We start from the raw sequence: 27,014 nt of genomic DNA on the forward strand, positions 1-27,014 counted from the left end.
GTGCATTTGGTTTTTTTTGCTGCTGTTGGTGGGAAAAAGTGAACTACAGCAGCACAGTGTGCAAACTGCAATTTTAGTGGCAGGACAAATACGGAAGATTAAAATGCTTGCTATGTCACTGTGATGTACACAGCAAAGTGTATATTGTTTTTTTCTTTCTCTCTAAGCAGACGGGTTTGTAGTTCAGAAAATACAGAGTATGAACCGACAGCTCATGACATTCTTTTTTTTATTATGTCTTTTCAGACGCAGAGACAAGAAGCTATGATTGAATCGTTGCAGAGTGACTTGGATCAAACCAATGATGAGCTGGACAAGCTAAACACCACACATTTAGAAGAAAGAGTGCAGCTTATTCATGATCTCCAGAGCTGCGAAAGAGAAATTGACAGCCTCAAAGATATTATTGCAGACAAGGACAAGGAAATTTCAGCTCTTTCAGGCAACATGATGGAATACGCAGAGCAAATTCAAGAGCTTAAACAGAAGATAAGGCATAAAGAGGAGGATTTAGTTCGTATTGAGAGTGCTCTGGTTAAATCAGAACAGGAAGCTCAAATCATTAGAGAATCACAGTCTTCTGACCAGCATTCCCTTAATATGAAAGTAGCTGAGCTGATGGACCAACTCAGGGTCTCGGAGAGTGATCTAAATGAGGCCCGAAAAGACAAAGAGTCAAAATTAAATGAAATTAAGGAACTGCTTAATCAACTGGAAGAGGACAAGCTCACGATACAAAATCTCAACATGGAAATTCAGAAGCTGAATGCAAGTCAGTCTGCTCACCTTACCGAATGCGAAACTCAAATTTCATCACTGAAGGAACAAATGCTCACTGCTACTCAAAAACTTCAAGACTCTGAAGATGTTCTTGTACAGCTAAAGGACACCAGAAATTCCAATGAGAAGCTTAAAGAGCAGATCATCAACCAGGAACAGACTTACGAGAAGGAGATGAAGACTCTCAAGGAGGAACGTAACAAGCTGCTGGCAGAGGTTACAAAATATAATAACGAACTTAAGTCTTTATCCAGTCAGCTTCAAGAACAGGTCAAGTGCCAGGAACAGGTAAAACTTGGGGTTGAAGAGAAACTGGAAACTATAACATCGCTGGAGGAAAATCTTAGGACTGTGCAGGAAAAGACAGAAGAAGAAAAGAAGATACTACAAAAAGAGTTGACTGGCAAAACGAAGACCATTTCAAAGCTGGAAGCAAAGTTGAAATCACTTAAGGGTGAAAATCTAGGTCTTCAAAAATCTCTTGAGGAGAATTCACAGACCCAAAAACAACTTTTGCAAGAATCTCAGGAAGAAATGGATGTACTGCACAACCAGAATGTCAGTTTGCAGTCCCAAGTGGAGGACCTTACCAAACAGAATCACGTTCTTAAGCAGGAAGTTGAGAACAAGGTTCAGTTGCTGCAACAAGTTTCAGAGGAGAAAGACATGCTGCTGAGGAAAACAGCAGAACTTGAATCGCAGCATGTGGAAAATGGAAAAATGCTAGAAGACCTGATTAAAGATAAGGAACAGCTCAATGATCGAGTCACAGAGCTTGAGCAAAACAAGCAGTCTCTTTCTGAACGTCTGTTGGAGAAGACAAGCGAGTGTAGTCAGCTTAAAGAGTTATTGGAGAACAGTAAAGAGCTGGTCGGTCTTTTACAAAGCCAAATTGAGGCCTTGAACACTCAGGTAAACCAATTCAACTGTAAAATATCAGAAAATGAGATGGCTCTGGTTGAGAAAAGTGCACAAATAGATGCTCAGCAGAGTGAAATTATGCAGCTACAGGAGACCTTGAATTCAGGGCAATTTGAGAAGGATAACCTTTTACAGCAACAAGCTTCTCAGTTCACTTCTTTACAGAGTGAACTTGCACAACAGAGGGATCTTTTTTCAAAGCTTCATATCGAGTATGATTCCCTCAGAGAAGAAAGTACACAACTCAGTCAAAGCCTTCAGGAGCGAAACACAGCTCTCAGTGATAAGACTCATGAGTGTCAAACCCATATAAATGAACTGGACAAGAGGAACGCATCTCTCGCTTCCCTCAGCAGTCAGTTAGGGACCATGAATGAGCTTAATGTCAAACTTGAGGCTGAAAATGGTGACATGAAAAAGTTCCTAGAAGAGTTGCTTGCCAATAACAAGAAACTAACTGAAGAATTGACTCTCAGGCAGGCTAATATTATTGAGCTTCATAACAACATTCAGGCACTGAACACGCAAAACCTACAAATAAGAGCTTTATATGAGAATAAAGAGAAGGAGCTAGCTGAGTTAAGTCAGGTTGTGTCTGAAATGGATAAAAAGGTAGCAATGACACTGGAAGATAAGGGAAATCTTGCTTCTCAAAGCTCAATCCTCACTGAGCAAAATAGTAACATTCAAAAAGAGCTAGATGATTTAGCAAAGGAAAGAAGCTTTTTAAATGACAAAATATCTGGGTTTGAGATGCAGCATGCAGAAAACCGTAAAATTATAGAGGGTTTGCTTAAAGATAAAGAAGAGCTTAGCAAAACAATAGAGCAAAAGCAGGAAACTGTACGTGAAAAGACTACTGAATGTGAATCTCTCTCAAGACAGTTAAAGGAGAGCAAAGAGACCATAAACCACTTGAATGAACAGGTGAAGATGTCAGATTCTCAATTTAATAGCAGTTTTGCTGAAAAAGACCAAGTAATTTCAGATCTCCGTAAACAGCTCAAGGGTGATCAGGACCAGCTTACTCAGCTGCAAGAAACTCTCTCATTACTTCAGGAGCAGGGCAGTGCTCTTAAGTCAGGACTTATGGAAAAAGATGCTGCTTTACAACAACAGTTTAAGGAGTGTTCTTCCTTACAAGGTGAGCTTAATCATCAGCGAGAGCTTTACACAAACCTCCACACTGAGAACGAGAAGCTTAAAGGGGAATGTTCACAATTGGTCCAGGATTTGAAAGTGAAAGAAGGTGAATGTTGTAATCACACTGACGAGCTCAACAAAAGAAAGGGGTCACTTATCTCACTTAATAGTCAGTTGGCATCCACAAATGAAAATGTTGCAAAGCTTCTCTTGGATAACGAGCATCTTAAAAGTTCTTTGGAGAGTCATTTAGCAGAAAGTGCAACACTGAAAGAGGAACTGACCCAGAAACGAGTCGAGCTGGTGAATCTTCAAGATAACATTCAGGCACTAAGTGAGGCAAATAGTACAATGAAAGCAGAACTCCAAAAAATAGTGGGAGAGATATCCCTAAGGAAAGAAGAAATCTGTGCTCTTCAGAGTCAATTGTCCAACAGGGATGGCGATTTAACATGTTTGACTCAGCAGCTAGCAACCGAGCGTTCCAAAGCCGAAAGCTTACATCTGGAATTGCAGCAAAAAGAGGAGTCATTTAGACAACAGGAGACATTCTTGAGTCAATTACAGGTCAGATTTGAATCAGACGAAGATCAGATCAGCCAGAAAATGGAAACCATTGCTGAGCTACAGAGGGATGCTCAGAACTTACAAAGATCACTTCAGGAGAAAGATGTCTTGCTGCTCAAGAAAGATCAAGAGATCGCTCAGTTGGGTGAAAAGATAACAGCAGAATTAGAGGTGTCTAAAGCACGAATGAAATCTGACATGGAGGTCATCTCTAAATTACAAGGAGACTTGCAGATGTTGTTTGAGAAAAATGACTGCCTAATTGCTGCTGTAGCTGAAAAAGATGCTCTGTTGAACAATGAAGTAGAAAAGGAGCTGAGCATGAAGGCTAGTGCTGCCAAGCTTGAAGACAGAATTTCCCAACTGACTTGTGAAGCACAGGGCTTATCCTCAGAGACAGCACAACTCAGGGTCATAATAGCTGAGAAAGATCAGGTCCTTCTTGACACTACATCTAAACACTCCGCAGAGGTCAGCAACCTGAATGAAACCCTGAAAGTCAAAGATTTAGAAAATGACAACTTAAGACAAGAGTTGGCCCGACTCCAAGAATCGGTTTCAGTATTGAACAGCAATCTTGGTGAACAGTCTGCAGAGGTAGCAAGACTAAAAGCAGCCCTTGAAGAAAGTGGTTGCACTATGGTGGACCAAACTAAAGCTCTTCAGGATCTTCAGAGGAAGGCTGATGAGGCTGCCTTGTTCAAGAGTCAGTTTATGGAAAGTACAGAACTAGTGTCTGAGCTGCAGAGTCAAACTCAGGCACTCAAGGAAGAGACTGTGAGGCTTTCCATAGCAATAGAAGAGAAGCAAAGTGCCTTAACAAACCTTCAGGATAAATTTGCTTTTCAAGTGGAAGAACTTCAAGAAGCAAAGAATCTGCTGTCCCAAAAGAATGAAGAATTGTTGAACCTCAGCCAGATGATAAGTGAACGAGATGGACAAATATACGCCCTTAAACAGGATTCGTTGTCGTTGCAGAGTGAGATCCAACAACTACGATCGTTTAGTGCTGACGTTTCAAAGCAAAAGGATGATGCATTAGTTGCCCAGCAAATGAACGCCAACTCCCTGACTATAGAAATTGAGAGATTAAGGGAACAGCACCTTCAAGTTGCAGCCCAAGTTAATTCCCTGACTGAGAACCTTGAGCAAAGGGAATTGGCTCTACATGCTATTAATAATCAATACACTGCTCAGGTAAAACATACAGAGCATGTCATGTCAGAGATACAAAAAATGAATGAGTTGTGCAAGAAGCTGCAAGAGGAAAACAGTTTGACCAAGCAGGAGCTAGAGCGAGTCAACAGTGAAAAGATACAAAAGGAAGAAGAGGTCCATAAATTAGTTCTGGAAAAAGAGGAGTTCAGAAGGAATTACAGTTCTGAGATTCAGCGGACACAAGAACAGCTGCAGCTCCAAAGTCAACAGCAACATGGTAGCATGGAGAATATGAAGACAGAGATGGAGCAGCTCCAGGTCCAGGTTAGTGCCAAAGATGATATTATCACCGGATTGAAATCAGAAGTTCAGAGAGTTGAACAAACTCTTCAGGAGTCTGAAAAAGAGTGGCTTTCAGTTCTTGATAGGGAAACACAGACTAAGAATGTCCTTGCTGAGCAGCTCAAAGAAATTGAGCATGAATTGATGTCCAAAGACAGTAAAGTGCATGCTCTGAAACAGGACCTAGATCATTTAAATGAAAAGTTAGCTGAAGCCACACTGGCTATTGAACAAGGCTCAGAGAGACTTAAGGAGAAAGAATTGGATGCTTTAATGAGTCGAAGCAAATTAGAGGAGATTGTGTCCACCGTTCAAGTAAAGGATAGAGAGAATACTGAATTAAGACAGGTCTTACATGATAAGCAAATAGAGCTCCACAAATTGGAAAAAAGCCAGGAGTATGCTCAGAAAGAGGTATCCCGTTTAACACAGTCCATGTCAGATAAAGAAGTGGCTTTTGTAGAAGAAAATGTTTCCTTGCAATCCACAATTAAACAGTTGCAAGAAGACCATAAGTCTCAAGTATCTTCCTTTAAACAGGAATTAGCTAAGTTAAAAAAGGAGCTAGAGCAAAGGCATGTGGAGGGCCTAGACAATAAAAGGGATAGTGAAAGCAAGATCGCTTCATTGTCTGAAAGTATTAAAAATCTTGAAGAAAAACTCATGACAGAAATCCAGAAATCAGAAATGCTCAAAGAGACTAATTTGAAACACAATGCACTTATCCAAAAGAAAGATGATGAAATCAGTTGTATGAGCATTCAGATCAGTCAGCAAAAAGAACTGCTCACTGCACTCAGCCAGCAGTTAAAAGTGAGGGATACATCAGTAACACAGGTGGTCGCAGCTGCCTCAAATGAAAGGATAAAACATGAGGAGCAGAAAAGCAATCTGCTTTCACAGCTGGAAGAGACAAAAGGACATCTGTCTCTTTGCCAAAGTCAAATGGAAAATACAGAATTGGAAAACAAGACTTTGGTGAAAGACAACAATGAACTTAAAATTGAAATTTCCAGTGTAATTAAAGAAAAAGAGGCCATGAAGAAAAAGCTTCAAGCAGCGCTTGTTGTCAGAAAAGATTTGCTGAAGAAAATAGAGGAACATGAAAAACAAAATGCAGAAAGTGCAGAGAACAAAGTAGAAATGTCAGCTTTGCAGGAGAAATTGGAAGAACTAAAGATGCAAATACACTCTCTCAAAAAAGAGCATAATACAACTGTTTCTGATCTTAGTCAGCAATTAAAGGATAAAGACAGTAAAATCAGTGAGTTATTGCTCTTCATGTCAGAAAAAGAGCAGATCATAGTGCAAATGGAAGACAGTGCTCATTGTTTACAAGGCAGATTGAAGGAACAGGAGGAGAATTTGATCTCCACGCTCCAGAAACTAGAAGAACAGAGGCATTTAATTGACCAGCTGCAAATTACCAGCGGTGAAAAAGATGTTGCTTTTGAGACTGAGAAGCTGAAATTGAGTGCCAAACTTGAGCAACTTGAGAAAGATGTCAGCATGACCGACAACGATGTAAGGAGAGAGATATCACGTCATACTGAAGAATTAGAAAATGAGTTGACCAAGGTAAAGAAGGAGAAAGCCGAGCTGCAGAAGAAAGCTCATGCTGCATTGTTGGCCCGCAAAAAATCTCAAGAAAGTCAGAAAATGTTAAACGAGGAGCTTTGTGAAATCAAGGCCAACTTCAAATCTCTTCAGGAGAAGCACGATCAGCAAACACATGAATTTATGGCTGTACAATCGAGTTATGATCTCAAAGTTCAAGAGCTGGAATGTGTACTACAGAATTCAAAATGTCTGCAAGACAAAATAGAGACCTTAGAGAGAGGGATTGAAGAAAGAGAAACATCCGTGCAGCATTTACGAGTGTCCTTAGAAGCACAGTCAGTGCAAACATCATCGCTTCTTGAAGAGCTAGAGTGTTTTAAACAAAACCTGGAAAATGTGAAATCTGAATTGGCTCGTAAAGATGATTTACTAATCAGTTTGAAAGAACAGTCCAAAGAAATGGCAGAAAACATGATGTGTGCAAGATCTGAACTTGCTAAAGAAATCACAGAGAAGAATGATGAAATTGCAAAGCAAAAGGCTTACATCCAAACTACTGAACAGCAACTTAAGGACCTGCAACAAAGCATGACCAAGCTGCAGTCTGACAATCAAAATCAGTTGGATATGATTAATGCATCTGTTGAAGAAACACGATCATCCGTACTTTGTGAAGAGTTAGAGGGTCTTAAACAGAAATTAGAAAAGATAACCTATGAAATGGTCCATAAAGATGAACTACTGGTCAAGTTGGAGGAAAGATCCAAAGAAATGGTTGAGAAGTCACTGTTTGAAAGATCTGAACTTGTTAGAGAGATCAATGAGAAGAACCAAGAAATTGAGAGCCAAAAGTTATGCGTTCAAACAACCGAAAGACAACTTGAGCAGCTTAAAGAAAATATGACCAAGCTACAGACTGAGAATCAGAATCAATCGGCATCTTTTGAAGAGTTTAAATTGAGTTTGAAGGCAGCTGAAAGTGAAGAATGCAAGAAAAACCAGAATGACATGGAAAGACTTCGTCAAGAAAGAGATGTCGTAACAACAGAGCTGGAGTCTGCCTTACAAATGGTCACTCAGAGATCGGAACAAGTGCAAGCTTTGCAGAATGAATTAACTGTAACTCGGCAGCACGTTTCTTTGGAACGATCCCAGTGGCAAGAAGCAAAATCTGAAGTTGAGCAACTGAAATTGGAAATAGAAACACTACAGAGAGAAAAAGAGAGCTGCATCATGAACTTTGAAAAGTCCAAACAGGATTTTGCACAACTTGAGTCACTGATAAAGCAACTTGAAGCACAACACAAGGAGCTTCTGATTAAGAATGAATTACTTGACAAGAGGGTTGCATCAGACAATACGCCATCCGTACCATCTGAATGCTCAAGAGTGACCTGCGAACAGCAATCCCATTTTAAAGAGGGTTCTAATAATACTCTGTTAGAGTTTCAGTCTCTGATCTCAGAAAAGGAGGCACTCATATCTGCTCTAGAACAACAACTTCAGAGACAAATTCATCTCCATGAGGTAGAAATGGAAAAAATGAGAATTGAAGTCAGTGAGCGGCAGCAAAAACCAGCAGAAATTGGAGAAAATAAGTCAGTAGATCAGCTAACAAAAAAACTTCAAGCTGCTTTGATTTCTCGTAAGGAGCTTTTGAAGGAGAACCGGGCTATCACAGAAGAAATCCAGAAACTACAATCAAAGAATGAACATATTCAAAGTGAAATGTCATCTTTAGAAAGTGTAGTTTCTGAACTCAGACGTCAGAAAAATGAACTGGAAAGTAACATGTCCAAGCTGAATGCTGAAAAACAGAACCTTGCCACAGATGTGGATCGAATTCTGAGTGATAATCACAACTTATCTGCAGCCTGTGAAAGCCTTAAACTTACAATCGAGAACATCACCCAACAGAAGCAAGCCTTCTCATGTCAACTAGAGTCCCTAAAAGATTCACAGACTGAGGAGTTATCCGAATGGAAATCCAAGCATGCCGATTTGAAGCAGGAGTATGAATCTCTCCTCCAAGCTTATGAGAATGTTAGCAGTGAAATGGACAAGATGAGGCAGCTTCTTGAAGGTGCTAAGAGAGAGAGACAGGAAGCTCTTTTAAAGTCTCACAAATATGAATCTGAAAGGGACATTCTTGGAAAGCAGATTGGTGAATTAGAGGAAGAAAATGACAAAATTAAAGAAAAAATTAGAAAGATTGTCAAGTTGAAGCAACAAAAAATTGAAGAGCTTGAAATGGAAAATGAAAAGATAAGAAAGGACCTGATGTCTTTTGATGACAAACAAAAATGCACAGTTTATGAATTAACTTTAAAAAATAATCAGTTGGAAAGTGAAATGAAGTCCCTTCAAGAATCATCAGCGGAGCTCCGAGGACAGATGTGTGAACTTCAGCAGGATAACCAGATCTTGGCAAAGGAACTCAGAGAAACAAGCTTATCTCTTGAGAAGTGGCACAAGGAATCGAAATCGACTGAAAGTAGTCTGCAGCTCAAATTAAGTGAGGCTCTCCATTTGAATGAAACTTTCACAGAGCAAATAGAGACTCAAAAAACAGATTTAGCAGTACATAGTGAGATGGTTGCACTACTACAAAAGGAGAAATCAAATCTTACTGAGAAATTAAAACAGTCAGAGCATGAGCATGAAGTAGAGGTGCGTGAGCGAGACAAAACTATATCAGATCTTCGGCAGGTGATCGAAAGAAATACACAAGAAACCATAAACCTAAGTGAAAAGGTTACCATTTTGGAAGATGACAAATGTATGCTGCAAGAGGAACTTGAGAACGTCCAAGAGACATCTGATAAGGTAAAAAATGAAAACGAGTATTTGGAGACTGTGCTTCTAAAAAATTCTGAAAGAATTGATGAATTGACTGAGGCAGTTAATGTCTTGCAATCACAAAGACTGCAGCTCTCAGCTCAACTGAAGGAAGTCAAGGAGGACAAGGCAAAGGTTTGTCAAGAAAAGGAACAGCTACACTTGAAGCTTGTGAAAGAATTTGAAGAGAAGCTCAAAGCTTTGCAAAGAGGCACCGAAGGGTCTAAAAACATGAAGAGGGAACTTCAAGAGTTGCTAAAAGAAAAGCATCAAGAGATCAACCAACTACAACAGGATTGTATTAAATATCAGGAACTGATTTTGAATCTAGAAAGGTCTTTAAAGCACTCTGAGACCCAATATCAACATGTACAGAAGGAGCTCAAAGACATGACTGAGAAGGTCACAGATTTGCAGAAGGAGAATGGGAGTCTTGAAAAAGAACTTAAAATGCACAAAAATATTCTTAACGAGACCAGTAAGGAACTGTCCAGAGTAACATCTGAGAAAGATGTACTTAAGCAGAAACTTGCAGAGAGGCAAGAACGGTCCGAATTTGAGTCAGCGGAAAAGGAGAAGTCCTTGGAAAAAATGGCAGAACAGCAGCAAGCCCTTTTGAAAGAACAGCGGTCTGAGCTGCAGAAACAAATCAATGACTTGCAAGAGCAGAATAACAGGGAAGCTCAAGTTATTGCATCCTTACACAAACAAGTTGAGTCCAGAGATTTGCAGATTAAAACTCTGAAGAGAGAAGCAGAGACTAATTCGGCCAAACTAGCAGTGTTGAGTGTAGATCCAAACATTAGCGATGCTACAAAGCAATGGGACAGTATATTCCAAAAAGTCTTGCATGATAAGGATAGCCAGCTTCTTGAACAAAACTTGGTTATTATTCAACTGTCAGAGGACAATAGCGAGAAAGCTAGAGTGCTAAAAGATATGCAGGTTATGAACAGGAAATTGGAGGGGACTTTGAACGAATATTCGGTTGCAGCTGCAGCACACCAGAGGCAGCTCTTTGTAATGCGTGCAAGCAATACTGAACTCAATCAAAACCTTGAAATACTTACAAAACGGTCATCCGAACAAAGTGCCTTAATTGAGAGGTTAGTAAATGATAAAAGCACACTTGTGAAACAACTTGATGAGCAAAAATACTCTGTTTCCCAAGTAAAGTCCAGTCTTGAGCACTCATCTAAAATGTTATCAGACAAAGAATCTGAGCTCCTTTTAGTCCAGGCCCAGTACAGCAAACTTCTAGTTGACTTGGAGAAACAAGAAGCCATTTCATTGCACTTGAAATCTCTTATTCAGAGCAAAGATTCTGAGATATCCTCTCTGTTATCCTCAAAAGATGGGCAGTTGTCAGGGTATCTGGAGCAGCTTCAGGCTAATCATCATGCTCAATTAGCAGGCTATGAGGATAGATTAGCTGCTCTCTATACCAAGAAAGAAAGTTCTGAGAAAGAAGTGAAGGTTTTAGAAAGCAAAGTCCGAAGTCTTCAGACCAGATTGGACAGAGGTGTTCAGGAGAAGGAACAGATGCTAATAAATGTTGACACTTTAAGGAACTCAATATTGTCTTTGCAGTCTGAGAAAGAACGTTTGACCTCAGAATTAAAGCAGATTAAGGAACAGGGTAAAGAAGAATCTGCTGAGAATGTGACCAAGAGCTTAAAACAAGAGATCAAAACCCTTCTTCATCAGATGGATGACCTCAATTCAGAGAATGCTATGCTCAAAGCGCAGCTCATCAGATACAGAGAGGATTTAAACCAGGTGTTATCCCTTAAAGACAACCAGCTGAAGGATCTACTCAAAAAGCAGCAGGATTCAATAAGAAACCTTGAGAACCAAAAAAGAACTGTTGAAATGCATCATCGTGATGCCCTCCTAGAGGCACAGAAGGAAGCAGAGGAAATCAAAGCCTTAAAAGAAGAGAAAGCTAACCTACATTCTCAGGTACAAGAACTGGAAGACAGTTTATCGGCCTTACAGAAGGAGAGACAGGAGACAAATGAGAGTAAAGTGATTGCTGATTTGCAGCAAGCCATAGCAGCGAAAGCTTCTGAATGTAATGAACTTCAGCAAAAGTTGTTTACCCAAAAAGTGGCTGCAGATGACTTAAACAGGAGCCTAAAGGAAACTATCAAAAAGTCTGAGAGAAAATTGGTGGAGGCTGAAGAAAAATATAATGAAGAACTAAGCACTTTTGAGCATGAAGTTAATTTGCTGAGAAACGAGAGAGAAACTGCAGACCAGAGGGTTGCAGATTTGGCCAGAGACATTATGCAAGCAGAGCAGGATTTGTCTGAAGCTAAAAGCCAAAACAAGAATCTGAAATCTCAGAATGAATCTCTTGGGAAAGCCATGGCAGCGCTGCAAAATGACCGGGATCAGCTCATCGACGAGTTCAAGATTTTACGCAGCAGATACGATGAAGAACTCAGGGAAGCTACAGCGTCCATGAATAAATATGAGCATCAGCTAAATGATTCCACCTCAGAGATATCAGCTCTTGCTACAGAAAAGAATGTCTTGGTTCAAAAGCTTCTGGCACTGGAAAGCAAAGATCCACACTCCAAATTATCGGCGCTGGTGAACGATCTTTCACAAGCAGTATCAGAGAAAGAGGCCCAGCTTAAACAGGTATCGCTGGAGAAGAGCTCCTATAGCAGACAGGTTAATGCATTTTCTAAAGCAATGGTCAGTCTGCAGTCTGACCGAGACAGACTGTTGGAGGAACTCAGGAAGACCAAGAAGGAAGTCGAACATGGACAGCAAACAAGCCCTGATAGACTCAAGTCTATAAAATCGGAGGATTCCAATAGCCTTAGCATCAGTGTTGGTGCTCTTCAGACTGAGAGAGATGGCCTGGTGAGTCCTAGGCTGTGTCTCTGATTAGATTCAGTACTATTTGTAGCATGTGGGCATTCACTAAGGGCATGCAAGTCTGGTTGGTGTGCTTTGATGTGGCTTTGATTTTGGATGTGCTAGAGCATGGGATTCTGTCTTTAAACTTTTTTGGTTCAAAATGACCCATTGTACATTTGAACCAAAAAGTAGCTGTCCCATTTCTTCCATCTCTTTTGCACCAGGCATGGGAATGGCCTTTGAGGCCCTCTTTCCATCAGTATTGCTTATGTAACTCATCACTGAGATTTAGTGGAGATCAATTGGGATTTGTACCCTTACAATCCTATAAAGTACAAGGAGATGGCTTGAAGCCATGGGACAGAACATTAAACAGATTATGACTGTTTTCAGCATTTTAGATTTTTTGTATTTTCTGCTATAGCTTTTAAAGACAATCTCTTTTTTTCCTTCCAGCTTAAGGAGGTTGGAAATTTGCGGTCTCAGAATGCCGAGCTGGTGGAGTTGAAGCAAAAATATGATGACCAACAGAGGGCGCTGCAACAAGCACACATTTACAAACAACAGTTTGAAAAAGACATTCTGGGATACCAGGCAGAGCTGGCAGAGCTGAGGTAATTCTAGGATAATTCTCTTTTCTTTTCTTTTTTTTTTTTCTTTTTTTTTAGAGAGAGAGAGAGAGAAAATTCTGTCACTCTTCACTAACTGTGAAGTGTGTTCCTCTTGGCTGAAAGCAGTATAGACAACAATACCATAGGGAAGTAACTGAATCTGTTAATTATTATTTAGTAAGAGACAACTAAAGCTTGGGAAGATTGATGCCAACTATCACAATGACTATCGGGTTGGACGTCTGCAGGTTTAAGAGCAACAACAATAGTGTTGTATCTCGAAAATATTTGTTTCATTGTAATACTATCTTCAACCTGTGATAGTTAGGGGGCACGATAGGACAATGGAATATTACACTATTGCAATCACAGTCTCACAAGCTGAAGAATTACAATGTGTTCCTGACTATGAGGCACACTTTTCCTGCTGTCTATAAAGCTGTAGCCAGTGGAAAACTTAAGAATCAGCATTAGGAAGTTTCTGTTATTTTCTCATTCTGGAATCTTGCCTTGTGGTAGCTGAAGTGAATGATGAGATTTAATTATTAACCACTGCAGTGCATCAGACTTTATTAGATTTTCCAGGCCTGAGAGAAGGACTAAGATCAAAATTGTACAGTTTTAGAGACAGTATTAATATGGGAAATTAAAAGCCTTATACATTATTGCAGTTTATACAATAAAATTATTGTTGTTGTTTTGTTGTTTCAGTTTTCAGTTAAGTAATGGATTTTTATTTATAATTAGGATCAAATAAGGGGTAAATAAGGCAGTAGCGTTTGATCGGAGGAACTATTATATGAAGTCATAGTTATTCTTTCCTTTGTTACACAACAGGACTATTCAGGTTTTTTGTTTCTGCGACCGATGCTGGTCCTCTGTGTTAGTTAAACAAATCTGTCAATGCTGGTGATAAATGTAGCATGATGGATATGTCCACACTGTCCTTTCAACATGCCTGAGTGCACTACCCAGAGCAGTCTATATTTAAAGATACGTATTCTAAAGGACAGAGCTGTCACTTAGAATAGCCTGCTGCATCATTCTTTAAAATGACCTGTTTTTAATAAATAATTCATTAGCTCTTAATGAAATATTGTTGCATTTTAACGACACTCAATATTGACTCCACTATGTGCTACTCATTAACCTCCCTATAGCTTTTTGAAATATGAAAGGTCTTTCTATCCTATGATCAGTATGATAATCTATTAAATAGAGAAATAATCACAGTGCGAGTTTTAGAATGTGATTACCTTCACAATTCAAATTCAATTTGCTAATTTTAAAACATTTATTAATGTTTAAATGTTATTTCATTTTAATTCATTTAGAATGTGTATGACGGGCATTTAGTTAACACTACTTTTTTGAATGTTAGTTTACATTTTAACAGGACTCGCATGCTTCTTATTGTTAGGGTGTCAGTGACACTGACACAAAATGCCTCTGCATTTGCATGTACCTTTGGTACAGATTGTATTGTACAATGTATTGTAAATAAAGATTTTTAAACAGATTGCCACTGTCATGTTTATGGTGAAAATATCTTCATCATCATCATCAAAGTGAATTCAGTTACACGGACAAAAATACTTGTATATAAACATGGCAGTGATTGTCAGTTATTGAATGGAAATTATTGTTGTTGATTTTTAGATTAAACAGTGCCCCAAAATACTCCCTCAATAAACTAAAACAGGATGGGTAACCATTCTTAGGCTTCTACTGTTATTATCGGGACTGGACTGACTTAGAGAAACAGACATTAGTGGCACACACACACACACAGGAGGTCATTAGCACTATGCTTGGTATGATGTGCAGGAAAATATGTGTATCATTTCATGGAAGAAAGGTGTGTGTGTGTACAGTGACATCATTGTGTTTTTTTTTCATACCCCCAACCATGCAGGTCTGAAAAGAGCCGACTGCAGTTTGAATGTCAAGCTCTCAGGGAGAACAGCAAGGTAACATAATACAGGCCTTATTCCATACAGACAGGAAGGTCACACAGTTCTATATATAAAGTACATTGATAAATTTTTTGATTTTTATCAGATCAACACTAAAGTATGCTAGAACAGGGATGGACAAATTGTAAATCCATTAGCTAGCACACCAGGTAGGTGAAAGCTCTGTGTGCTTGCCAAGTTACTTGTCTTGGTTCTCAGGAACTCTATTTGAGCAAGCTAAAAGTGGTAGCTATCATAATCTAATAAAGTATGCTGAGCTGGTTAGCTACTTCAGCTCATTAATACACAAATGATTAAATACATTTCCACATAAGGGATGAATTGGCCATGGTCAAGTCATCTGGTAATTTATGTCATCTGTGCAAGTTAATTATGAGTAGTGTGCACTATAGTTACAGCGCCAAGTCTGCACCACAGTGACAAAATTGGGGGTGGGCTTTCATGAACGTGTGTGTCTGTGTGCGTGCACATGGATGTGTGTAGGAGTCAGGGCTTGTTTCAGGTAAAGGCACATCTTCAGAGCAGGTTGTACAGCTGCAGACACATCTGCAGCACTGCCTGATGGAGATTCAGCAGCGAGATATTGGCTTCCAGCAGCTTAACATCAAGGTGTGTACTCAAACCAGCACACAAAGCTCTTAATATCTGCAAAAATAACATACTATAACATATATACAGTTGTGGTCGGACGTTTGTATACACTCGTGTAATTTTGGTCCTGTGTTGATTACAGAAAACCTCAAATGAATTAAAACTTTTGAACCGAATTCTTTTCTTTCTTTTTTTTTTTTTTTTTATAAAAATGTATGTTGTACATGTTGTACATTGTTCAAAGAAATTTTTGACAGCGCAATACTGCCATGACATTCATGCCCATGATGAGTGTATGTAAACTTCCGACCGCAACTGTATACAGTTGCAATCAAAATTTTATATATATATATATATATATATATATATATATATATATATATATATATATATATATATATATATATATTTGATAAGCTTTGTCTGTTAGCAACTTTGAAACCCCTTTAATCCATACAGTTATTCTTGTTACTCTTTCCTGTTTGTCATGTTTTGTTTTTGGGAAATTCTGTTAATCACTGCACTTATCTTAGACCTTATAGCAGCATTGGAGCTGTGTTTTTGAAGACATTGATGATCTCATGGGGGGCATGGTGGCTTAGTGGGTAGCACATTTGCCTCGCACCTCTGGAGTTGGGGATCCATATCCTACCTCCACCATTTGTGCATGGAGTTTGCATGTCCTCCACATGCTTCAGGGGTTTCCTCTGGGTACACCGGTTTCCTCCCCCAGTCCAAAGACACATGCTGGAGGCTGATTGGCATTTCCAAATTGTCCATAGTGTGTGAATGTGTGATTGTGCCCTGCAATGGGTTGGCCGGTCCAGGGTGTCCCCCACCTTATGCCCGAAGTTCCCTGGGATAGGCTCCAGGCTCCCCCACATCCCTGTGTAGTATAAGTGGTATGGATGGTTGGATGGTGATCTGATGTTGTAAGTTCTGGTGTTGCAGATGCAGCAGGCTGTGGAGGAGAAAGCTGCTGTTTCTGCTCAATTGAGAGCCGTGTCTCAGACTCTGAGAGAAACCCAGCTTAGTCTGAGTGAGCTGCAGAACCGCTATTACTGGATAGCAAATCAACAACAAATCCAGCACTCACCCTCACAGGTATGAAGTATTTATTTATGCATGTGGATGTCCTTACGTGAGCAGTTTTAAACCCTATTGTACTGTTCACTACTTAGCAGTGTTGTGTCACTTTGCCACAGGCTTAATGTGGAGTTTCCGTTGCTACATTGGGCCCGTTTATCCAAATTTGGATAGACTACAGTTGTTCAGTGAACAGTTAATATTAGCTAGCTAGTTCATTTTGTCTAGGGTTTGTGTAGGGATGGGTTTGTATAGGGTTTGGCCTGGGCGAGGTTTAGTGTTGAGGGTGAGGTAGGGTTAAGGATTCTGTTTAAATGCCGAGTGACATTTACATCAGTTGATAACACCGGAGACTCATGTTAATAACATTGATCATAAGAATTATTGTCTTTCTAGAGATTGCACTTTTTCTAATCCAATACTGATACAGATACTGAAACATCGAGTGTCAGCTGATACCTATCTGATGTTGTTTTAAAAAAAATCTCTTAATTGGTAAACATTTTCATTTCTATAAACAAATTTCTTTTCCAAATCCAGTTCCCATTTTGTCCATTTGTTACAGTATCTTATATACAATATGTTTTCTCTGAAAATCCGATCCACCATTTTTGCTGGTATTGGCCCGATACTGATGCAGGGTATTGGATCAGTGCCATCTCTACATCTTACCCATTGTAAAACATTTATTTGATAAAGTGTCGCTAATGAATTTCTATAAGTAGATATGGTTTAGAGATGCATGGTACTCGGGATAATATTAAAACCAGTTAAGATCATTCCAGTTGGATAACAAAGAGATGACAACAGCTTCATTGAATCAATGTATAGTCTGTTAATACTGTTTGCCCTTTTTAATTAAAATAGATTGTATTTTTATTGCCTGTTAGTCTGCAATAAAATAATTTGTATATTTTCATTGGTATATCTTATTTATTACAGATTAAAATAAATGCAAATGAAATAAACAAACAGTAGTTAATTTTAGACAGTTAATATGTTGGGGAATTTCAGTGCAGTTGGAATGGAATTTGTCAATGCAATTGTCTCCCTTTTTACTACTGGGAGTAGAAGACTTTAAAATATAACTTGTGGTTGAGTATACAAATCTTAATTCAGGAAACTTATAAAGTTCAAATTGTGAAGGATTTTTTCAGACCACCACACATTTGTGTGAGGCCACAAGAAAGGCTGTGAAGTTAATAGCTTGAACAGATGCAACATTAAGGAAATACGGTATTATTACAAGAAAGAACACTTTTTTTTTTAAACACAGAATTAATGTTTTCACAGGGTTCAGTGTGTGTGGAAGTTGCTCCTGGAGCCCCTCAAGAAATCAGCAGTGCTGCGAGTGATCTGGATGGACTGGACATCAGAGAACTCAAGAGCAGGTGAAATGAGTATGAGAGAATGCAGAAACAAGACTAGATAAATCTGGGAAGTAGCTACCATTAAATCGAAATGGTGTAACCTTTGACGGGCCATTGATACACTATGCAAAAGATACTTTATGGAAAGTGGAATTTTTCCATATTTAAGATGAAAAAAGCAAAGAATGAAAACATCATCTTCTGTGTTTAGACTGGCAGAAGCAGAACTCCAGCTTGACTCCACCCAGCAAAATGTGTCTCTGCTCAACGACAGGCTGGAGGAGGAAAGGGTGCGGAGACAGGCAGCAGAAGAAGCACTGGGATTGGCTGAGCAGAGGTTTACGAGGTAATAGGGCAGATAATTTCGACTCCATCAATGCTTTCTTATGCCACATTCACTATATAGAGCAACTAAACATCATTTTCTGATGTGTCTTGGCTTCCGTTGCTTGCCAGACAGATAAAGCCATGAATGTCTTCGCTCACAAGATATGAACAAGGGTTTAAATTAGGAATATAAATCAATGTATATCAGGTGTTTATCAGGGCTACTTTGTTATACAAGAATTCAGTGCATCTTTGCTGCTGTTCAACTCAGAGCACATGCACACGTACTTTATATTCTTTTATTTCAATTTTGTTATGAACTTGGTTATACAGTTGCAATCAAAATTATTCAACCCCCATTGCAAATCAGGTTTATTGCCAAAGTTTACAGACTTTCAGCTGTTTTGAACAAATCAAACAAAAGCAATTGAAGTAGTTCAACACAACGAATGCTTCAAGTGGTTTCCCCAAATTAAACTGAAAATGCAACTTATAATGATTTCTCCGGTTTCAAAATTATTCAACCCCCTAAATAGAATCCCTCACAACAGCGCAAATATGCAAAGGTGTTGTCGCGAGCACACCTGATGCAACTAATTAATCGCTTCATTAATTGCACCAGATGTGATTGAGCTGGAACACATGAAATACCTTGACGGGGCAGAAAAAGGAAGCTATCAATGGCTGCAACCAGATTTCTGAGAAGGCAGGTTGTGAAAAACCCTCGAGTGACTGCAAAAGACCTGCAGCAAGACTTGGTGGCAACAGACACTGAAGTTTCAGTGAGACCAGTATGGCGTGTACTAAACGCAGAAGGTTTCCATACCAGAACTCCAAGACGTACACCACTACTGACCCAAAAGCACAATAAAAATTGGCTCAGAAACATAAATAATGTTCTGTGGAGCGATGAAACAAAAGTGGAACTTTTCGGCACGATGGATCAGCAGTATGTCTGGAGGAAGAAGAATGAAGAAAGAATACTCTGTCCACAGTCAAGCATGGAGGTAGCTTGGAGATGCTCTGGGGCTGCTTTGCATCCTCTGGCATTGGAAACCTGCAGTGTGTGGAAGGCAAGATGGATTCATTGAAGTATCAGGAAATCCTAGGAGAAAACCTCATGCCATCTGTGAGGAAGCTGAAACTTGGGCGTCATTAGACCTTCCAACAGGACCATTATCTCAAGCATACCTCAAATTCCACACAGGCTTGGTTGCAGAAGAAGTCCTGGAAGATTCTACAGAGCCATCGTGGTCACCTGACTTGAACTCCATAAAAAGTGTCTGGTGGGATTTGAAGAAAGCGGTTGCAGCACACAAACCCAAGAATATTACTGAGCTGGAGGCCATTGCTCATGAGGAATGGGCTAAGATTCCTCAGGAATGCTGCCAGAAGCTGGTGTCTGGCTATGCATCTCGTTTGCAGCAGGTCATAACAGCATGAGGGTGCTCTAATAAGCATCAAAGATGCTTTCCATGAAGGGGGTTGATTAATTTTGAAACTGGAGAAGTCATTATAAGTTGCATTTTCAGGTGAATTTTGTGAAACCACTTGAAGCATTCGTTTTGTTGAAGTATTTCATTTGCTTTTGTTTGATTTGCTCAAAGCAAATTTTATTTACAGTCCTGACTTCAGTTTTGCACACAGTAGTGACCTTGGTAATTAGTCGGGGGGTTTAAAAATAAATAAATAAATAAATAAATGCTAATACTAGGAGCTACAGCCAACTTGTAACCAGTTTCCGGTAATTTTTTTCTGCTTTGATGGCAAACTCCCCAAGCAAACGGCCTGCATTAACATTAATATAAATGATTATTATTTTGAATAATACTGTCTGTGTGTCTGTGTGTGTCAGTATGGAACCCAGCCCTTCCAGATCTTCTCAGCGAGACTTCAGTATACAGTTAGAGATGGAGGAGGAGTGGGAAGCTCTGATTTTAGATCCGAAGCAACACCTGCTTACACGCACAGTAAGTCTCCCAAAATATAATGCCCAAGTCCCAAGTAAGTGTTCTGATATCCCGAAATCCCAGATGAGGTGAAGGCATGGAACACCCCAATGTTCAGTCTGGCTTACATGTCTACTGACCAGATTTACCCACATGGGGGCACAGTATACATCTTTGCATCTACCGAACTGAACGATATGAAAGTAGCTCAAGAACTCATTTAGCCAAGTTTCAAGTGTTCTATTTCTATTTCCTGTGCAGCTGTGAATACAAATAATTCTTGTCTGCATTAATCCATGTCATTCATCTTTTTATTGTTGTTTGTTGTGATAGCAAAGGCATTAATGAAGTGTCGATTAGCTCAGGCATCATTAATGTTTCCATGGTTATGTCTCAAATTCTTAAAGACTGTGATTAATAGACCCTTTGGACTAATCATGAACTTCAAATACTTCTTCAGTGTTGTCAGTGTTCATTAATGCTTGTTTAGGCCATTCTTGATTGTGATTGGTCAGAAGGTGTTGCTGAATTTTCTATAACTGTAGGTCTGACATTTGTTCCAACTGAAATTCAAATGACAGTGTGTAATTGTTGATGTGAAGTTTCCTGTGAGGAGTTTAATGTACATGAATACTTGTTTCATGGACATACCACAGCATTAAAAGTAATTATAAATCAATAAAAAGTATAACGTTTCATTTCTTACATGTCTGTCCTTGCTGAAAATGTTTATGATTTGCTATTGTCTTTATTTCCAGATGAAGAGTGGTGTCCACTCGTGCCGCCGCTGGTTGAGAGGCCGCAGTCTTTACTGCTCCAAGATGCTGACATCCAGAGCAAAATCCCGCTACTTCTTCCTGACCTACCTGCTTGCACTCCATATTCTCGTCTTCATGTGTTTCACTGGAGCTTTATAGGCATTTAAAACCAACGGCAGATTGCTTGCTCAAATGAGGAACATAGATTTCAACTTTCGACAACAATGAGTACTGCAGTTGTGGTCAAAAAGGCTGAGTCCTCAACCACGACCTGTTTTTTTATTTAATCAGTTATCAAACACCGATAACTTAACAACTTAAATTTTCTCAATCACTCTTCTCTAGTAGAAGTGTAAAAGAGTGTGTTCATATTATGTTTGTACACAGTCGATATTAATATTGATAACAAACCAAAATGAGCAAATCAAGCAATGGATACTCTCTCAGAATATCATTGCGTAAATTCTGCTCTTCTGCTGTAGCTAGTTGGGGTTTTTTTTTGCTTTGTGCAACAAAAAGGATGAAGCAAAGCATGCAAATTAGCTTGCTTTCCCCAAACCACATACAACTTCATCAAACAGTATGTAAGAATAGTACCGCTATGAATTAACTACTGATTCAGCTACACAGTAAGTGAGGTGTTATTTCCACATACTGTATACTACAGTGGGTCTTTCCAAAATACTTTGTCTTCCGTGTGTGTGTGTTGTTTTTTCGTTTGTTTGTTTGTTTTTGGGTAATTGAATACTCACTACTTATATATACACACTAACTGATTTATAGTGGCATAGAATGTATCTGTCTTAAAAGCGTCATCTTAACATCAGCTGGGTGTACAAGATGGCACCATAATCAGAGTTCAGTTTCGCATAAATACTTCTTACACCTCTAAACAATACATCTGCCTCCATGCTAAACTAGGGATTCTTCAGTCATGAGGCTCAACTGAGGGACGTTTTGGTGTTTGGTAACTGATGGTCGTTTTAAACAGTTTTGGTAACACACTACATAGAACAAATAGCCTGAGCTGAAATGTCAGATGTCACTGCGTAAACTGATGAGTGCATCTGTCATTTTCGCTGCTGATGAGGTTCTTGCACTAAACATTTATTTATAGATTGAGGACCATCTAGCTGGGCCACCAGTCACATTTCCAAGTTAGGCGTGTGTCAATATTACATTTTGATATTGCCATAATTGCGTAACCTTTAAACATGGTTTATGATACTATGATAATATTGTACTTAAACAAAAATACCATCCTCCTGAGTTGGATCAATGTTTGCAAACATATGCTTTCACCATCAATAGCAAGTTCAATTAATCTGAACTAAGACCCTTAGAAGACAGCTTTTTAAACTGCACAGAATTTATTTTGCTGCACAAAATGCTGCCTGTATAGGCAGCCTCCTCTAGGACTTAACACAAGAGGTGTAATAATATTGTGCATGTGGAATATTGCAATATGTTATGTGACCGATTATCAGCACATGCGTAGTGCGTGAGTGAGAATTTGGATTGTTGGTTTTTTTTTCTACACTGAAGTGAGTCTAATATGCTGGAGAAGTGTGTATGGGATTTAAAGTGGTGAGTATTTACTACACTACGTGTGTGTGTGTGAGAGAGAGAGAGAGAGAGAGAGAAAGAGAGTTACATTTCCATCATAGCTCCTTTAAAACTCATGTCCATCGTGTGCTGAAATACAGTTTTTGCATCACACACACTTGATGCGAGAATGCTGTGTACATTGTGTGTGTTTGTGTAGGTTGTGCCTGTTGCGACTGCTTGGAGGTTTGGACACCGTGTGTGTATTTAATTATACTGTGAGATTAAAGATGGCGAATGCATGGTAAAAGAAGCATTAATGACAGCATCTGCAGATTGTAGTGTCTCCTGCTCCAACATGCCTTGTTCAGCTCATCGGTTCCTTAACCCAAACTTCATGCAGTGTTTTTGCACATTAGTCTGTTGGAGCAATGTGTTCCCAGTATTTTTCTGCTTTAGCACACCAAATTCAACTCATCAGATCATTAACATACACTTCCTACTTCACTGTAACACTCAAGCGTGCATTTTGATCTGAGAAGTTGCCTGAAAAGTAGGTGAGTTCAATCAGGTGTGTTAGAGATTGTTTTAGTAAGTTCATGCTGCTGAAAACCTGCTCACTGCTCATAGCCATTTTTCTTAGTGTTAAAACTGCTGCAGTGCATTGTGGGTAATGTGTACATTCTCTAAAAAGTGCGAGAATAAAATAAACACAGTGGAGAAGTCCTGTTAGATTGTATTTTGTGTGTTCACTCTTTAAAAAAAAAAAAAAAAAAAAAAAGTTGGCATTCTAGTAAATCCAGTAAGTAGACATGTACAGAGTGCATCACAGGAAACTAACACAATGATGTACCTAAATTTGTCAACTCATTAAAATATATAATTGAAAATAAATGAGTAGTTGCATGTGTGACGTGGGTGTGTACTGAGGGGCCGAGGTGAGTTAGAGCAGGAACAACTGTAACGTGCAGAGCACAGCTGGAATACACTGCTGTATATTATGCTATGTGTGTATATATTTTACAGATGTACTATATTTAACACTGTTTACAGGCTGATTTACTGTATAATGCTGTTCTACTCTAAAGTGATCTGTAAATATGGGATGATTTAGAGAAAAATTGATCTCTATTTAAAATGAAAAGTACTGAGTATTCAAATAGTCATTTTCTATATAGGGTCTATTTTTGAGGAGAATGAATAGACTCATGGAGCGAGACTGTGTCTGTCCTCAGTTGGTGGGCTAAAATGTGTGCAATATGGTGGAATTTTTTTTTTTGTTTTTTTTAATGAAGTTCATTTTAAATAAAGCTATTAGAAAACCTTATATTGAAACAGTTACTCAGTTCAATTTTATTTGTATAACATATTAATAACAGATAGTCCCTCAAAGCAGCTTTTCAGAAATCTGGATGAAAATTTCTACTTGGATCCCTAATGGGCAAGCCAGAGGTGATAATGTTGAGGCAAAACTCCCTGAGAAGACGTGAGGAAAAAATTTTTAGAGGAACCAATTTTGAAAGAGAACCCATCCTCTTTTGGGTGATACTGAATAGTGGGATATTAGTTTCTATGATTACTGCAGTTCTTGGGTTCAAGCTTACAGTATCCAGGTGAGATTATCCACTGAAGAAAGGGTAAGTGTTGGGCATACATTCTATTTGGGAAGTGACTTTAGGGTAACTTGTCCACTGCAGCAGACACCATTCTGTTTTGTTAGCCTGATGGTGGGTCTATGTGTGCACAGGTGGTAATAGAAATGGCTGGAGGCAATGAGACATGTCTAACCTCAACCTTTTTATTTACATTTAAAAACACCAGTCTTTTTTAATGAGCTCTGTTATTTGCTGTATATCTTGGTACAAACTGACCTGAATGATGTCTCTGTAATAGAGCTGAACAGATGTAAAGTAAGACTTCATATGCTCTGGTTTCCCTTACCCTAACCGTAGCCCTTAAGTCTAAAGGGGTAATGCAATAATTATGCAGTAATGATGAAATAATAGTTTGGAAGCTTCTGTTACTTCTATAGTCATTCACGATTACCGTAGTTGTTACACAATGGAAATTCCTGGTAAAATATCACCTTACCCACAATCCTAAAGCTTAAATCATCAATATATCAGATATGTGAGTGTAGTCAACTAAACACCAGAACTGTGATCACCATCCCCACCCAAAAAGAAAATCAGGAACACCAAAAGACTCAGAATACCTTGGAAGACCTCTATGATGACAGATGATAGAAGAATAATTTTCCTGGTGAATTAAAACTCGTTCACAACAGTTGGCCACATCAAGAACACCCTCCAGGAGCTAAGGTGGCGTATCTGTAGCGATGTCAACAATCAGGAAGACATCACCAGAGTAAATACAGAGGGTTTGCGACAAGATGTAAATCCCATTGGTAATTCTTAAAAACAGGAAAACCAACATAAAAAGTATAGTGTTTCGTAAACTGTTCACCAGATTTGGATGTACATACATTCAAGCTGAAAACCAGCATTTGAGCCCGTATTTACTTTCCACTCCAGTATATTGTGGTAGACAGCTAAAATAATAACATTGAACATAAAGTTCTCATGGATTACATTATTAAACAGTACTTAAATGGAAAAAGCTATAGAGCCATAGCAAAAACAGTATAATTGCTTCAATACAATGTTCAATTCAGTTCAGTGTATTGCCCAAGGATACTTCAGCATGTGGAGACACATGGGCCAGGAATCGAACCACCAACCCTACAATTAGCGGACAACCTGCGCTACCACCTGAGCCACAGCTGACCTGGTCAGATTAAGGTAAGCAGTCGTTTGAAAAGACTTGCAGGACAACCTGAAAGCAGTAGGAACAGCAGTTACATGGAGAATAATAAACTGCATTGCAATCATCTCCATTCCTACACCTCATGCAAAAATCTTCTGCTAAAAAATAAGCATAGAGATGTGTGACTAAAAGTATTTACAGAAATCAGAACTTTTTCGGAACAATACGCCAGTGAGCCATAACATTAAAACCACCTGCCTAATATTATGAAGGTCCCCTTTGTACTGCAAAACAGCTCTGAGCCATCAAGGCATGGACTCCACAAGACCTTTGAAGGTGTACTGTGGTATCTGGCACCAAGATGTGCAGCAGATCCTTTAAGTGTTGTAAGTTGCGAGGTGGGGCCTCCATGGCTCAGACTGGTTTGACCAATGCTCAATCGGATTGAGATCTGGTGAATTTGGAGGCCAAGTCAACACCTTGAACTCTTAGTCATGTTCCTCAAACTATTCCTGAACTATTTTTGCAGTGTGGCAGGACACATCCTGCTGAAAGATGCCACTGCCATTAGGGACCACCATTCCCACAAAGGGGTGTACTTGATCTGCAATAATGTTTAGGTAGATGGTACTTGTCAAAGTAAAATCCACATGAATGCCAGGATCCAAGGTTTCCCAGAGCAGCACTCATCTCATTATGTTTGGAGAAAGAAGGGTTGTGAGTTCGATACCATGAAAACCATCAGTACATCATTGAAAAGATGTACATATTAGAGGAGAATTTATCTCATCAGCCAAAAAACTAAATCTGGAGAGAAGATTGACATTTCAAAAAGATAATGACCTAGACATACACAATGTACATTACAGCAGTTATGCAGTTATAGACAGTGGTTCCTTTACAAGAATCTGTTTTTTTCTCTCTCTCTCTATTGAAGTTTCAGCTTATGTTACGTTACTGAGAAACTGCAAACACAAAGTCCTCTGTCCTGAATATCGAAGACTGTATATATTTTAAGTAACATTTATTTTTTTAAGTCATTCATTATTTATTTTATATTATGTAGAGTGGCATCCATAAATGCCCGTGAGAATGAACTGTTTTTATAGAAATGATAACATGTAACCAGTGCAATAATATAATGATCTGAATTATGTATTATTTTAATTATTGTCAGCACTACTGTCAGAGCTATACAGTTACAAAAAAAATTAAACACCTTCTGACCAATCAGCTTTGAGAAGTTAACATTCTGACCAATCAGATTTGAGAGCAATGCAGTATAATTGTGAATAATCTATGGTTTTCTAAATCATATGTATGTTAAATGTACAGTATATTCATTTTGGAACATGTTTATGTTCATTAGAGAAAACAAAAAGCAAATAAACCTTCATCGTGGGAAAAACAATTGAGTATTGAGTGACTTTAAAATTGAGCTGAACTGAACATAGCAATTTGAACATGGTCAGAATTAGAGATTTCTTTATAGCAAAGCGCTTTTGGCATTTATGATTGACAGCACAGGTCAGAAGAGACAAGGCCATTCTCCTCCATTTTAACACCACAGACTTATTTATTTATAGATTATGTGTGTGTTGGGCCTAACTGACAGCTTTATTCTTCCAGCCTTCACTTTTATTTCTGTTCACTAAAACTGTTAGTTTGTTGTTCTATATGGCAACATTGTAGATTATGAACACACACACACTTTTTAGGCCTTAGGTCTTGATCTGATGTATTGATTTGCTTTGGGGGTGACGCAAGCAAAAAGCGCAACTACAGTGTCCAGCGTGTGTTAAACTCCAGAACACATGGATCATATTTCTGCTCTCAAGTCAGCTGGCATACC

The 27,014-nt window shown here is 38.9% G+C and overlaps 1 protein-coding gene across 2 annotated transcripts in view; it reads left to right on the forward strand.

Moving 5' to 3' along the window:
* LOC108264295 (golgin subfamily B member 1) overlaps window positions 1–23,723 on the forward strand; it is a 58,265-nt gene extending 34,542 nt beyond the window's left edge. For both annotated transcript variants that reach the window (XM_047155041.2, XM_053678070.1), the window contains exons 21-29: window positions 247–12,186; window positions 12,640–12,797; window positions 14,710–14,764; window positions 15,254–15,379; window positions 16,313–16,465; window positions 17,741–17,838; window positions 18,029–18,163; window positions 20,000–20,114; window positions 20,852–23,723. In XM_047155041.2, the coding sequence (XP_047010997.1) occupies window positions 247–12,186; window positions 12,640–12,797; window positions 14,710–14,764; window positions 15,254–15,379; window positions 16,313–16,465; window positions 17,741–17,838; window positions 18,029–18,163; window positions 20,000–20,114; window positions 20,852–21,010 (12,939 nt within the window). In that variant the 3' untranslated portion in view covers window positions 21,011–23,723. The remainder of the gene's footprint in view (window positions 1–246; window positions 12,187–12,639; window positions 12,798–14,709; window positions 14,765–15,253; window positions 15,380–16,312; window positions 16,466–17,740; window positions 17,839–18,028; window positions 18,164–19,999; window positions 20,115–20,851) is intronic.
* Window positions 23,724–27,014: the final 3,291 nt, after the last annotated feature.

Source organism: Ictalurus punctatus, chromosome 4, assembly GCF_001660625.3.
Source record: "Ictalurus punctatus breed USDA103 chromosome 4, Coco_2.0, whole genome shotgun sequence".
Taxonomy (NCBI): Eukaryota; Metazoa; Chordata; class Actinopteri; order Siluriformes; family Ictaluridae; genus Ictalurus; species Ictalurus punctatus.